General features: G+C 36.4%; 1 protein-coding gene across 6 annotated transcripts; it reads left to right on the forward strand.

Annotated features, from left to right (window-relative positions):
• The first annotated feature begins 592 nt into the window (after nucleotides 1–592).
• Nucleotides 593–12,097, forward strand: LOC122588750 (uncharacterized protein At2g33490-like). 6 transcript variants are annotated; one of them, XM_043760932.1, is made up of 11 exons: nucleotides 593–864; nucleotides 1,320–1,392; nucleotides 6,121–6,195; nucleotides 6,353–6,414; nucleotides 6,491–6,559; nucleotides 9,316–9,344; nucleotides 9,430–9,637; nucleotides 9,722–9,955; nucleotides 10,051–10,963; nucleotides 11,091–11,177; nucleotides 11,630–12,097. In XM_043760932.1, exons 1-9 carry the CDS (start codon nucleotides 739–741, stop codon nucleotides 10,960–10,962), a joined length of 1,788 nt encoding a protein of 595 aa, XP_043616867.1. In that variant the 5' UTR covers nucleotides 593–738; the 3' UTR covers nucleotide 10,963; nucleotides 11,091–11,177; nucleotides 11,630–12,097. The 6 variants fall into 6 exon arrangements, with proteins under 6 accessions (XP_043616867.1, XP_043616866.1, XP_043616868.1 ...); XM_043760931.1 differs by having other exon boundaries at nucleotides 11,639–12,097; XM_043760933.1 differs by having other exon boundaries at nucleotides 11,676–12,097.
• Nucleotides 12,098–13,003: the final 906 nt, after the last annotated feature.

Below are 13,003 nucleotides of genomic sequence, written 5' to 3' on the forward strand. Positions count from 1 at the left end.
AAATATTTGTTGTACTATATAATGAATTATAATGGATGATACACATTTTTTTTTTTATAAAAAAATTAGAAAATCTATGTGTTTGAAATTAAAATTATACAGTAATGTCCAAGTCTCATTTTTTACAAAAAGATGCAATATTCATACCATTATTTTTGATAGTTTACCAAACTGCCGCATTGATGATTTGTACAACTTTTAATATGTTGTATAAGTTATACATTGTGATAGAGTTACTAAAAATAACTTGTATAAATATCACGTTTATAAAATGACTGGAGTTTCTTATGGAACTAGACTTTTTACCTTATATTAAAAAATATGACTATTTTTATCAAACCTTATGGAAAACAAGATTGGATATGGTGGTATTGTTGATATGCATTATACTTGTATGAATTCCCATTCATATACGGGGAAGGTGGTTGGTAAATCAAGTACTCCAAAGAAGCAAGCGAGTCGGTTGAAAAGGATGGTCTGGGTCAGTCAAAGTTTGTTATTGGTGTTGAAATTACTAAAATATCCCTATCCAGCTTCAACTCCTTCACTGTGCTATTGCTGCCTGTGATCCCATTTTTCTGCTTCACTTCCCTGCTCTGATACATTTTTCTTGTATCAAATCACACCAACAACAATAATCCCACATAATATTAATATTAAATCTAACCTAACATTACTTACACACACATATAGTCATATAGATAAATTAGTCTATATCTTTTTATCAATTAAAATAACATGAAGTCATCACTTGGGAAACTTGGAAGAAAATTAAGCATGAACAGCAGAATTGATGGGAAAGATAAAAAAGATCATCAACATCTTTCCACTGCCCACTTTGAAGAACTTGCTCAAGCTTCCAAGGTACTTGTTACTTGTATATATATATATATATATATAAAACTCGAGGACGAGTTTTTGACTCAGATGTATGCAGTTTAACCGGGGTATCCCGTGATTGTTTCCAAACTCACATGTAAAAACCCGAGACATCTTGTGAGTATACAGGACGCCTGACCAGTAGCCCATCTTTGACTTTTAGTATTTCTAGTTTAACCCAAAAAAGTTTCATACTTTACTGTTATAATAGTTGCAGTTTGAACATATTTGGTCAAGATTTATTAAAATAAGCCCACCAAGATAACCCTTTTTGTTTGTAAAAGAATTGAATAAATATACCCAATGGTGATGGAAATGAATTGGACCCCAACAGTAGTGAACAATTTTAGTTTTGATCAAAAACAAACTGAAAGAGGATACGTCGGTAGCTCGATTTTGTTTCTATGAAGCACATTGTGATTGTTTTAGTTAATTTGTAGGATGTGGAAGATTTGAGAAACTGCTATGATTCCTTATTATCTGCAGCTGCTGCTACAGCAAATAGTATATTTGGTATGTGTTTCAATTGACTTGCATATATTTTGTATTATATTGGCATACTTCTATAATTAGTTATTTAACGGTTTGACTAGTTTGGGGATCTTAGAAGTATGATCATACACAAGCTATGTTGATGTTAACAGTAGTCATGCTTGCATCGTGTGATGCAGTTGCGGATCGCTAATGTGTGTCTTATAAGTTATAACTATTGTTGTGAAGTTCATTCACAATACTTCAGGTGACACTGTGTTGTAGGTGCAGGGAACTAGGGAAGTCATTTATGGTGTCATTTGGATCTTGCTAAATAAACATTTATTCCAATTTGTGTAAAGAAAAATAGTGTTTTGTTGTATACTCGTGTTAATTGACGCAATAAAAATAGTGTAAACATCATTTGTGAAGTCAAAGTTTCTGCTTTTATTCTTGATTTAAAGTATCTGGACTTAATTTTCATTTACTTGAAATTTTTTCCATGGTTCCTTTATCTTCTTGAGGAAGTATGACCGAAGTAATTTTCTCTAATTGTTGCTACTGATGATGACTTATTAGATACCAACTTGTTCCCATTATTAATCAGTAATCATTTAGTGGAACTCATGTTTATGGTGTTGGATGGTGGGAGAAGAAATGAAGGAATGGCTAAGGGTAGTGAGGAAGGGAATGAGGATGGATAAGACAGAAGACGAGAAGCTGGCCAAGCAGTTGCTGCGCGCTAGCTGCAATCATACTAAAGTGCACACTAGAAAAGAAAGGTCTTTTCTCACTTTGTTAGATGGAAGATGGGAAGCCTGCCAAGTAGTTGCTGCGCGCTAGCTGCAATCAAATTAAAGCGCAAACTAGAAAAGAATGGGCTTTTCTCGCTTGGTTAGATGGATCCGTTTTACTTGAAACCTAAGGATAATTTCTTTAGCAATTCTTTTCAAGTTGCTCAACATAAATATTTACCATTTAATTTACTTTTCTATGGTTTGATATCATTCATTGTGGACTATAGAGTTCACCTATACCTAGCAAATCAGGTTACAAATACTAAATGGTCCTAGTTGACAATCACACCCAATTTGTTTGGGTTTTTTACTTAAAATTAAGTCGAAAACTTTCACTAAATTTGTACAATTTCACTGTTTTATCTAAACACAATTTAATAAATATATAAAAAGTTTTCAGTGTGATATAGGCGGTGAATTTGGCAACTTAATATATAAATGATATGCTCTTACTAATGCCTTACAATTTCGGTTTTCATGCCCCCAAACCTCACAACAAACGAAGTATGATTCGACGGCTACAACGAGAGTCGTGAAGGGTCCCAATCATGCTGGGAGGGTGGGTGGTCGGAGTAAAAGGAAAGGTGGACTCGTCAAAAGTGACGTGACGAGGTATGTAAACACGTCTAGTGGTTGGGTTCAAACAACGATATCCATGGGAATTTGCGAGAGATCCGAGAAAAATACGAGAACAAGAAGGTAGGGGAAGTTTGTACGGGCGGGAGGCATAGTGGTTTGGGATACAAGCACACCCAAAAGTACAAAGATTGTTATAAGTGGGATGTCGATGATAAAGTTTGAATGTAGGGGTTAGAAAGTTCTTTGGTTTGGAAAGATGTTATGTACGTAGACAGCTGTGTGAAGTGCTTCTACCCAGAAATATGCGGGTAGAGAGGCCCGTGTTAGGAGGGACATAATGATGTAAGTTCAAGCATATGATTCGATGGCTGAATGACACCATTATGTTCCTTCTAAATCAGGGCCTTTCTACTTGCATGTTTCTGGCAGAGGCACTTCACATAGTTGTTTACGTACATAACATCCTTCCTACTAAACTAGAGAATTTTCTTACCCTACATTCAAACTTTATCATCGATATCCTACTTATACCCATCTTCACATTTTCGGGTGTGCTTGTATCCAAAACCACTATGCCACTCGCCCTCACAAACTTGCCTCGCGTTCTACTTCTTGCTTTTTTTTAGATCTCCCACAAACTCCCATGGATACCGTTGTTTGGACCCAACCACGGGACGTTTACTACTTATCTTGTCAAGTCACTATTGACGAGGTTACCTTTCCTTTTACTCCCACCACCCCACCCTTTTATAATGATTGGGACCCTTCACGTATGTCTCGTTGTAACCGTCAATCATATGCCATTTCATCTGAATTTTGGGGGACTGAAAATCGAAATGGTAAGGCCTTAGTGAGAGCGTATGCTTTAAATTTAAAGTTGTCAAATTCACCGCCCGTATCACACTGTAAACTTTTTATATATTTATTAAATTATGCTTGGATAAACAGCGAAATTGTGCAAATTTGGTGAAACTGTCCGACTTAAATTTAAGTGGAAAAGCCCAAACAAGTTGGGTATGGTCATCAATGAGGACCATGCAGTATTTGTAACCTGTTTTGCTCCGCAGGGTAAAATGAAGTAATGAATGATATTAAACGATTAAAGAGTAATAGAATCAGAATCATTAAATGATAAACGCTTAGCAACTTGACAAGAATTGCAAAATATATTATCCTTAGGTTTTACGAGGAATCAAATTACTATAAGCAAGAAAAACCATAATAAAAGTGTAGGAAAGGCCAAATCTGTCATGCTAAGCATTGGAAGGCGAAGAAGTTAGAAATGTGGAAGGTTTTGTGGTTGTGGTGTTGAAGGAGTATAGTGAATCGGTACTATTGTGGTAGTTGAGGAGCGTCGCGGTCTTGTAGTCCTTCACAAAAAACCAAATGAGTCAAAAGACATTAAAACCATATTGTTAGTGGTAAATTTATGGACCGACACAAGGCTTTTGAAAATATTGGGGTATAAAGGACATTATTAAGGGTTTATGTTCGGTTTGGGGAATTATGGATAAATGACCAGACCCATGAATAGGCACACGATATTATTACCAACATACATGGATTTAATAGTAATAGGACTAGCCAATTGATCATAGATCAACGGGTATCGTCACCATGTGACTGTGTGGGCCCACAAATGAAAACTGCAAGTCACCGGTTCAAATATTGTCAAAGGCAAGTGGAGAAACTATATTTTGTGATTCATATGTGAGAATAATGAGTCATTGAGTATGAGTTATATGCGGTGTGCACTCTGGGTACCAAGAGACCAGAGGGTTTCCACCCATTTACCCTTTTTTAATAGTAATAGGACAAGAAGTGTGAAGTTTACCGGATGCGCATGTCAAGTAATTGGTAGCACCCAGTGTCAGCCACCCAGGTCTCTTCATCCAGATCTAGAATCATAGCCTGAATAGCAGCACCAAGCTCAGAGGGTTCAGCGGGTTAACTCCTGCTAGGAAGTGGGCTGTTGTGGCTGACCAGAAGGGGCGGGCGGGCGGCTGCATAGGCGGCCATGTTGTGCCTGCGCTGGCAGCTTGTGTAGAGTATGGGCATGGTTGTGCTGGTGGCCAGAAGGGTGACGGGTCTGGGTTCCAAGCATTGGTCCGAACAAGTTGATAATGGCCTGATTGGTTTTGATTCTCACGAGGCTGGCCACGTAATGCGCCTGACTGTCCTCGGTTGTCATTATGCCGCTGCTGTGCATGATAGTTAATGTTGGCACGAGGTTCATTCGAGACGTGGGCCATAACAGCCGGGATGGAAGCATGAGAGTCTCGGGCCTGTTGTTTCAGGTCAGCATCGAGCATGTTACAAGCTTCTTCCCAAGAAGGAAGATTGTTGTTTTTCACGGCAGCTGTGGTATGGTATTCTGGTGGCAACCAGCGAACAAGTTGCATGACGAGGCGCTTTGTTCAACAGCCTTTAATTGATCTGCAATCTGCTTTAGGCGTTGACTATACTCCGAGAGGCTTGGCATGGAACAAAAGGTAAGGTTCACAAATTTAATATCAAGAGCAGTTGGGTGCGAGCCGTTCAAGAAAACTTTGCCGAGGTGATTCAAGGCTTCACGGGTCGTGGACACATCTTCCAGAACTCGATCCGACAGGTCATCCGAGAGCGTTCCATAAATCTACTGCAGGACTATGAAATCAATTTGGACCCAAGTTGCATATGCAGGATTGGTTTCATTAGCTTCAGGTGTGCCATCAATATGGTTTAGAACATCGTAGCCACGGGCATGTAGTTGGAACCCATGGAGCATACGTGACTTTGGTTCCATCCAGTACACGAACCTTGTGCTGGATATTTGTAACAGGAATCTCGTTTCTCAGATTTGTCACCATTTTAAGGAGGAAAATGAAGGCAAGGGAAAAAAAAACAGGAAATTGGGGCAGAAAGTCCATAGACTGTTCTTGTAGTTAGGGTTTGGTCAGTGCAAAAGGCTCTGATACCATATAGTTCTGAATATCTTGATGATCTCCATTGATGAAAAAGGGAAGAATATATAATACAAGTGTCCCTACCTAATTCCCTAAAAATCAGGGACACACAATCGGAAACTATATGCAGTAAAATTCATAAGATACAAAGTGTATATATATTCATCCACTAATAAGGAAGTGATAAAACCTATACAGATATATTGAACAAATATGGTTATACACGAGAGAAATATGGTTTATGTATGTTTTGCTTCATTCAGTTCCCTTGGAGTGTTTTACATTGGTAATATCTTGTGAGTTTTGACTATCGGTTCACCACATATATATAACTGTCTATTGGTTCTTTTACGGTTTTACCATTAACTTTTCGCTGAATTATTAGTAATCTTTGTTCTTCTGTTCTTCTAATATACAAATTAATAACACCCGAGCTTATTATGTTTCAGAATTTTCGGAGTCACTGAGTGAAATGGGGACATGTCTGCTGTATAAAACTACGGCGGACACTGATGATGAAAGTGGTAAAAAGAATTGTCCCTGTCTTTTTTTGCATGCCAAAAGCCTGATATGTTTAGCTAGTTTATTTTATGTATATAATATGTTGTATTCTGCATTGCATTTGATATTCGCTACCCATTAAATGTGTTGAAGATTGTGAGATACCTTGTACTTATGTAGGTATAGTTTTATCAGCTCTGGGAAATATGCAAGCAGATCTTCATAAAATTGCTGATACATATGTAAGTATTTTTTTCATGGTGTTGCTGCATTACTTTCGTCTTGTAATGAGTAGTGACCTATCACTTATTTTGACAGCGTTCTTATATAATTCTCACGGTTACAAACCCAACAGAATCTCTTCTAGCTGAGCTGCGAAAAGTGGAGGTTTGTCTTATTTCATATTTAGCTTTTTTTATTCCAATTATGCTCATAACTTGATTTGCGAGTACAGATAGTTGTTGCTTAGCACACTGAGAGCTATAGGAAGTATAGGTGTTCATTTTGAGGTTACAGAATATGGGTAAATTAGTAATCTGTATGCACACAATATGCAGAGCAGGTCTCAAGTAGATACTAGAGTTAAGCACTTTAAAATATATGATGACCAGTGTGATACATGTGTTTATTGAAGGTTAGCCTAATACATGACAACGTTTTATGTCTGCATAAAATTTGTGGAGTACAAGTAGCTTATGACGTAGTGCAGGGTTATTTAGAATCTGTCATTCACTTTCAAATCTTTTGTGGCTAGTGTTGTTTAAGCAAATGGACCTTCATGGGTGTGCATGGAGATTGTTTTGTGCCGGCCATGGTCAGAGCTAAGTAGTTAAGGACCAAAATTTCGGTGTTTCGGTCAAGGACTGGTATTTGAAATATCAGTTATTTCAGTGGTATTTCGGTGGTATTTCGGTAATCGTAATATTATGAATAAATGTTATATAAAATTATATATATACCAAAAAGATTGCAATTATACACACAAAAAGCAAGCATATTAAGTTAATATTCAATCTAAATATCAAAGTCAAGCTTAAAAGTGTCAATATTTGATAGAATAGTGTTAATGCTTCAAAATTTTAGTGTTTCTTATGTTGTTTTTTAGTTTGGACAAAAATAATTTAATAAAATAAAAAAAAACCTGAAAAACTGGTATACCACCGAAATACCACCAAAATTTGGACCGAAATTTGACCGATTTCGGTAAATTTCACCGAAAATCTCTGTTCTGAAATTGTAGACAAAAATCTATACCGGTATACCAGTGGAGGACCGAAAACCGAAATACCACCGGTATACCACCGAAATCGACTACATAGGGTCAGAGTGTCATTCACTTTCAAATCTTTTGTGGCTAGTGGTGTTTAAGCAAATGGACCTTCATGGGTGTGCATGGAGATTGTTGTGCGCCCGCCATTGTCAGAGCTGTCAGTTAGTGGGTGAGTAATTTGGTGTCACTTGGAGATATGTAGCCACACCATTCCAATACTAGTTGTTAAATGCAGTTTCCCAATGGGAAATTTGTGTATGAGAGCTTCAGGAATTGGGACTTCCATCCAATTTGCATTTTCGAGAACATACTTTCAAAATCTCTATGCATTTTTGGTGTCTACACTTCTATAAAAGGCATTTTTATTGTATATATTTTGACATAACCCACAATAATTAGAATTTGTTAATTTACTATCATTAATTGGTAGCATGTTTTTGTTATAACTCTTTGTAGTAAGTTTTAAAATCTGGTAAACACTAGTAGAAATGACCATGTATTTTTCCTCACTCGCAAATTAGTAGATATTTGTCAACAGGAGAAGAATTATGCCCATATATGTGATCCATGACTACCTGCATCGCTGGGTTATAATTAGAGAGAATTTCATATATCCCTTTTAAAACAGTATTTATTTTATATTTACCCAACGTCCCAACCAAATATCATAGTATCAGATGTACCATTTCTAATTATTATCGGATTTTTGACATTTATACCCGAGGGCCATAACAATCCACTTATCTCCCTAATAAGCGAAGCAATGACCATTAGCATCTTTGCTGATCAGGTTATGCAAACTTATGTTAGTGGCAGTTCCATTTCCATGTCAGTAGGATCTTTGGTTTAGATGATCAAAGATGTAAAAGTTTTGAATTTATGATTTACAATTGGTTCGTTCAAGTGAGATGGTTTTGTCTTGGAAGGAGTAAGTACAGAGTTTGAGCTTTAATATAGAACGCTTTGTTTCCGTCATGATTATATCATTGCGGGTGTTCACTTTTTGTTGCATTGCAACCACAAAATTTAACAATGCAGGTAGTTTGATTTTTAGTTTTTTGAAGTTATTTCAATTTTGAAATTCTTCCTATGAGTTAATTGGAAAATGCATGCGGTTTATTACATATTTATATTTAACTCTCAAAGCATTTTGGCAAACAGCAAATCCACTAGTCTAAACTCTAACATACACAAACACAACTAGTCAACTAGAAGTCTAGAAACAAAACATAGTTGCAGTTTGCCAAGTTTGTCAACAACAGGTTTGGTCTGTTAGGCAGGATTAGTGAGTAGTGACTTATCTATAGTTAGGAGTTGCCGTATTTGGGCCTTAGTGGTGGATTGGGACACATGGGAAATATCAAATAGGTTAGAACCTAAATTCTTAAAAAGAGGTGACGTGAGTTTTTGGGTGGAAATTATACACGATAGAGAATTCATACTTGCCATCTGTCAATGTCCCTCACCTGTCTTACAGGTGAAATTTTGTACCCACTCCTGCAGGTGAAATTTGATGGTAATACCCACTGGCCCAATGTCATTCCTATCTTTAGACAGCGAAAGTGATACATGGGAAAGTCAAATGTGGTATTCTGTAGCGACAGAATAAAATGCTCTTGTTAACTATTATTTCAGAGTTCAAGCCACCAGATACTGGATAATTATAATGTAGCAGAATGTGAGCCTCTAAGTATATGGGTGAATATAGTAGCGGCATTCAACAGAATAATAAAAGAATTATTTCTTTTGTTGCATTAACCATGTTTCCTTCAAACACACGTATAACTATCACGCATAACAATACTGTAGTGCCATCCTTATTCGTCAGTAACATAGCACAGGCACTTAACTTGTTTCTCTATTCCTGGTGCAGGAGATGAAACTTCAGTGTGATGAGAAAAGGTAGATTTTGTTTTGTGATTCATTGTCCAATTTCAAACTTAGCCAAAGATGTGAACGGTTTGTTGCCTGCTTATATAATTTCCAGAGAGGTTTATGAATACATGATGGCACAACACAGGGAGAAGGGAAATTTGAGAAGTGGAAAAGTTGAAAGTTCTGTTTCACAGAAGCCACAAGAAGCTCAAGATGAATATGATGAAGCGGCAAGACTATATGTATTTCGTGTAAAATCACTTAAGGAGGGACAAGGCCGTAGTCTTTTGGCACAGGCTGCTCGCCATCATGCTGCACAGGTGTCTGTTTTTCCTTTCTGTTCTTTTTTTAAAAAATCAGCTCATCTGGATTAACTTCTTGGTTTTCCATCTCCATGAAAGCAGTTAAATTTCTTTCGGAAGGGACTTAAAGCTGTTGAAGCAATTGATGCTCAAATAAGAATTGCTGCAGAGAAGCATCATATCGATTACCAACTGAGTGGACTTAATGATGACGCAGCTGGGAAGGTTGAAGCCGTAAGTAGTTACGAGAGCATAGATAATGGTGAACTGAGTTTTGACCAAAGAGAAAATATACATGGGTTGGATAAAGTCGCCACCTCATCAAATCTAACAGAGGTAATCTTGTGGTATTAACTATGTTTATGTCGTACATGTGCTTTTAATGTGCTGTGACCGCTCCATTATACAATCAAAATTTCAAATTCCTGCAGATAGATGTGAGCAAGTATCAAGGGGAACAACATTTTGGTAGGCAAGCTTGGGTAAGCAGCTATTCTGCCCCTTTATACCCAGAGAAAACCGACCCATCTAGAAAGCCTAAAGTAGTGCAACCTCCTGGAAAAATTTTCTCTTATGTGCTGCCTCCTCCAGTTGTTGATACCAAACCCCCAGTTTCAAGAACACCTACATCTGCTTCTCTCATTAATCCATCTCAAAAGCCATTACCAGATGAGAAACATGATAGAAACATTAATGACACTAGCACATCAACATCTGCCGCAAAACCCCCATTAGTTGAGAAAGACGTTAATGTTCATAGATTGTCATTCCCACGACAGGATTCTCATGGTGCATTTGACGGTAAATCAGTGAAAAGGCAAGCTTACTCTGGTCCATTACCACCAAGTAAGTCATTTTCAGGTAAAATGTCCATGGCATCTACTAGCGGCAGGAGTGATCATCAACAGATGATTTCACGGGTTCCAGTTTCTCACAGTGTTTCACCTCCTTCTCTTACTTCACCTAAGATAAATGAGCTTCATGAGCTTCCTAGGCCTCCTATTCGTGGTTTAGGCTTCTCCAGATCGGTTACATCTTCTAGTGGTTTGATTGGACCTTCTGCACCATTGTTTTTCAAGAATCAAGAAACGTCTATTCCAAATAAAGTACCTATTTTGACATCGACTTCTGCCTCTCCTCTTCCACCTCCTCCATTGGTTGTTCCTAGAAGTTTCTCTACCCCATCCCGCAATCAGAGAGCCATTTCTTTAGATGTCGCCAAACTTATGGAGTCTCCTCAGCCTGGACCAGCAGCCTCACCTCCACTCGCCCCTATTTCACTAGCAAACTTTAAGTTGCTGTCAACTGCTTCAGAAGTAGCCTCTGATATGACTCACATCTAAGGTACTGTAATATTAACATCTCTTTATTATCAACCAGATTTTTTGTTGGGTACTAAAGTTGTCGAGGTTGGTTTGACCATATTGATGACTGATCAAATGCACGGGATAATGATGGTGTCTTATTTCAGACTTGTGTAGCTGGATGCAGGTGGAAGATGATATTTGCAGTCTTGTTACGCATAGTGTTTTTGGCCAAATGATCATTCATCATCTTGGTATGTTTTCTGTAAATATGATGATGTTGATCTGTGTTCTCTTTCGGTTGGATAACTATAATAATAAGTATAAAAAAATAAGAGCTTTTTTTATGCCACGATGAAAAATGGGAAACCCACCGGGATATTCTCAAATACATTTATTAGAGAAAATTAAAGACTGTTTGTAAATAGATTGCAAAGTAAACTAAACAGCCCCCTTCCAAGTTCCAAACAAATAACAAAGCATAAATAAAGTGTAACTAAAGGAGGAAAAAAAATGCATTTTTGGCCTCTAAACAGTCCTGGAAGGTCAAAAAAAAAAAAGGTTCAGAACACAACCGATTACTCAGAAAGCCATGTGTTAGCACGAAAAATTTGGCCCAGACCATTATGAAATTTTAGGAAGAACGAAATCGTGATTATATCAAGATTTTGGATGACATTAGCATACGGCTTCATTCTGGCATCAGTTTTTGCAGAAGTATGTTCTTATGGTGACGCCAATCTGTGTTGTAGCTATCGATTGGGAGCAGCAGCTACTCGCTTTTATGCTAGCCATCGCCACGCCCTTTGATAAGGCATGCTCCCGCAAGGATTAGTTAGTACTTAGTAGCAACCCTACTCGAGGAGCTTGAACTGCAATGCAATGTGGTGCAATGGTAAATGAAGTAAATTTAGGATAGTTAACTTGATTTTGAGAACAATTAAATATGGAAGTTATGTTCGTTGTTTAGTTGTACGTATAGAAATATATGGGTATTTCAAAAGTTGATATTGATGTAAACCTGAAAAAAAAAAGTGTTGCACCTGATTTTTTCCATTCAAACATGGAAGATACACTTAGGGGTGTTTAGAATTGAGTTTTGAATTTTGATTAATGTGTGTGTAAACAATACAACTTTTATAGAGAAATTGTAAACGGATAGACATTTTTTTTTCTTTCCTAAAATGCAATTTATAAATGCATATTGTATTTTGAAAATGTAATATCAAACACCCACCTAGTCTTGCGTATGAGTTAATTTTTAAACATTTTTCTTTATAATTTTTAGTAACTTTTGTGAAACGAAAAATCTTTTATGTTTATTTTTGAAAATACAATAGAACATCTACAAATTAATACTCAGATAAATTACAACTTGAGACCAGTACAAATTTGGACCCCAATCAATAAAATAATAAGATAACAATTTTTATGAAAGCCCAATATAAATATATTAGTCTTGATAAAACTATAAATTAATAATTTTTAAATATTTTTAAATTCTAATATTGTCTAGTAAAAAATGAATTTACAGTCTTTTCTAACTTTCAATTTGACCCACTGTACCAAATTTTGTTGAGTGTATTATTGATGATCTCTCTTATACTCACATAGCAGTTTTCGTTGTTGATTGGTCATGATTGATTTTTTAATACCTTTTAGTTTATAAGCCATATTTGATGTGATTTTAAAGCTTACTATTCGACATTTAATAGTGATCAATTTAGAATCTTACACATTTAACTATTTTTAATTCAAAATAATGAACTTGACAGTTTATTTAATATGCGAATGTAAATCTGACATGTAAATTTTGAATGTCATATATAAACCTCTTTAAATTAGAAACTTATTAATTAATCGATATAATAATATTTCACTAAGTTAATAAAAAACATCGATCCCAACATTATTAATTTATGAAGGTTTTATTGTAAACAACTATGATACATTTAGTTTAGTTTGTAAGTGAGTTGGTACTGAGGTTTTTTTTTTTTTTTTTGTAAAGTGAGTTTCAATTCAGACGTATTGGAGGTGATTTTAACCAGAGATTTTCTTAACCTCCAACCCTCAGATCATG

Source organism: Erigeron canadensis, chromosome 2 (genome assembly GCF_010389155.1).
Source record: "Erigeron canadensis isolate Cc75 chromosome 2, C_canadensis_v1, whole genome shotgun sequence".
Classification (NCBI taxonomy): domain Eukaryota; kingdom Viridiplantae; phylum Streptophyta; class Magnoliopsida; order Asterales; family Asteraceae; genus Erigeron; species Erigeron canadensis.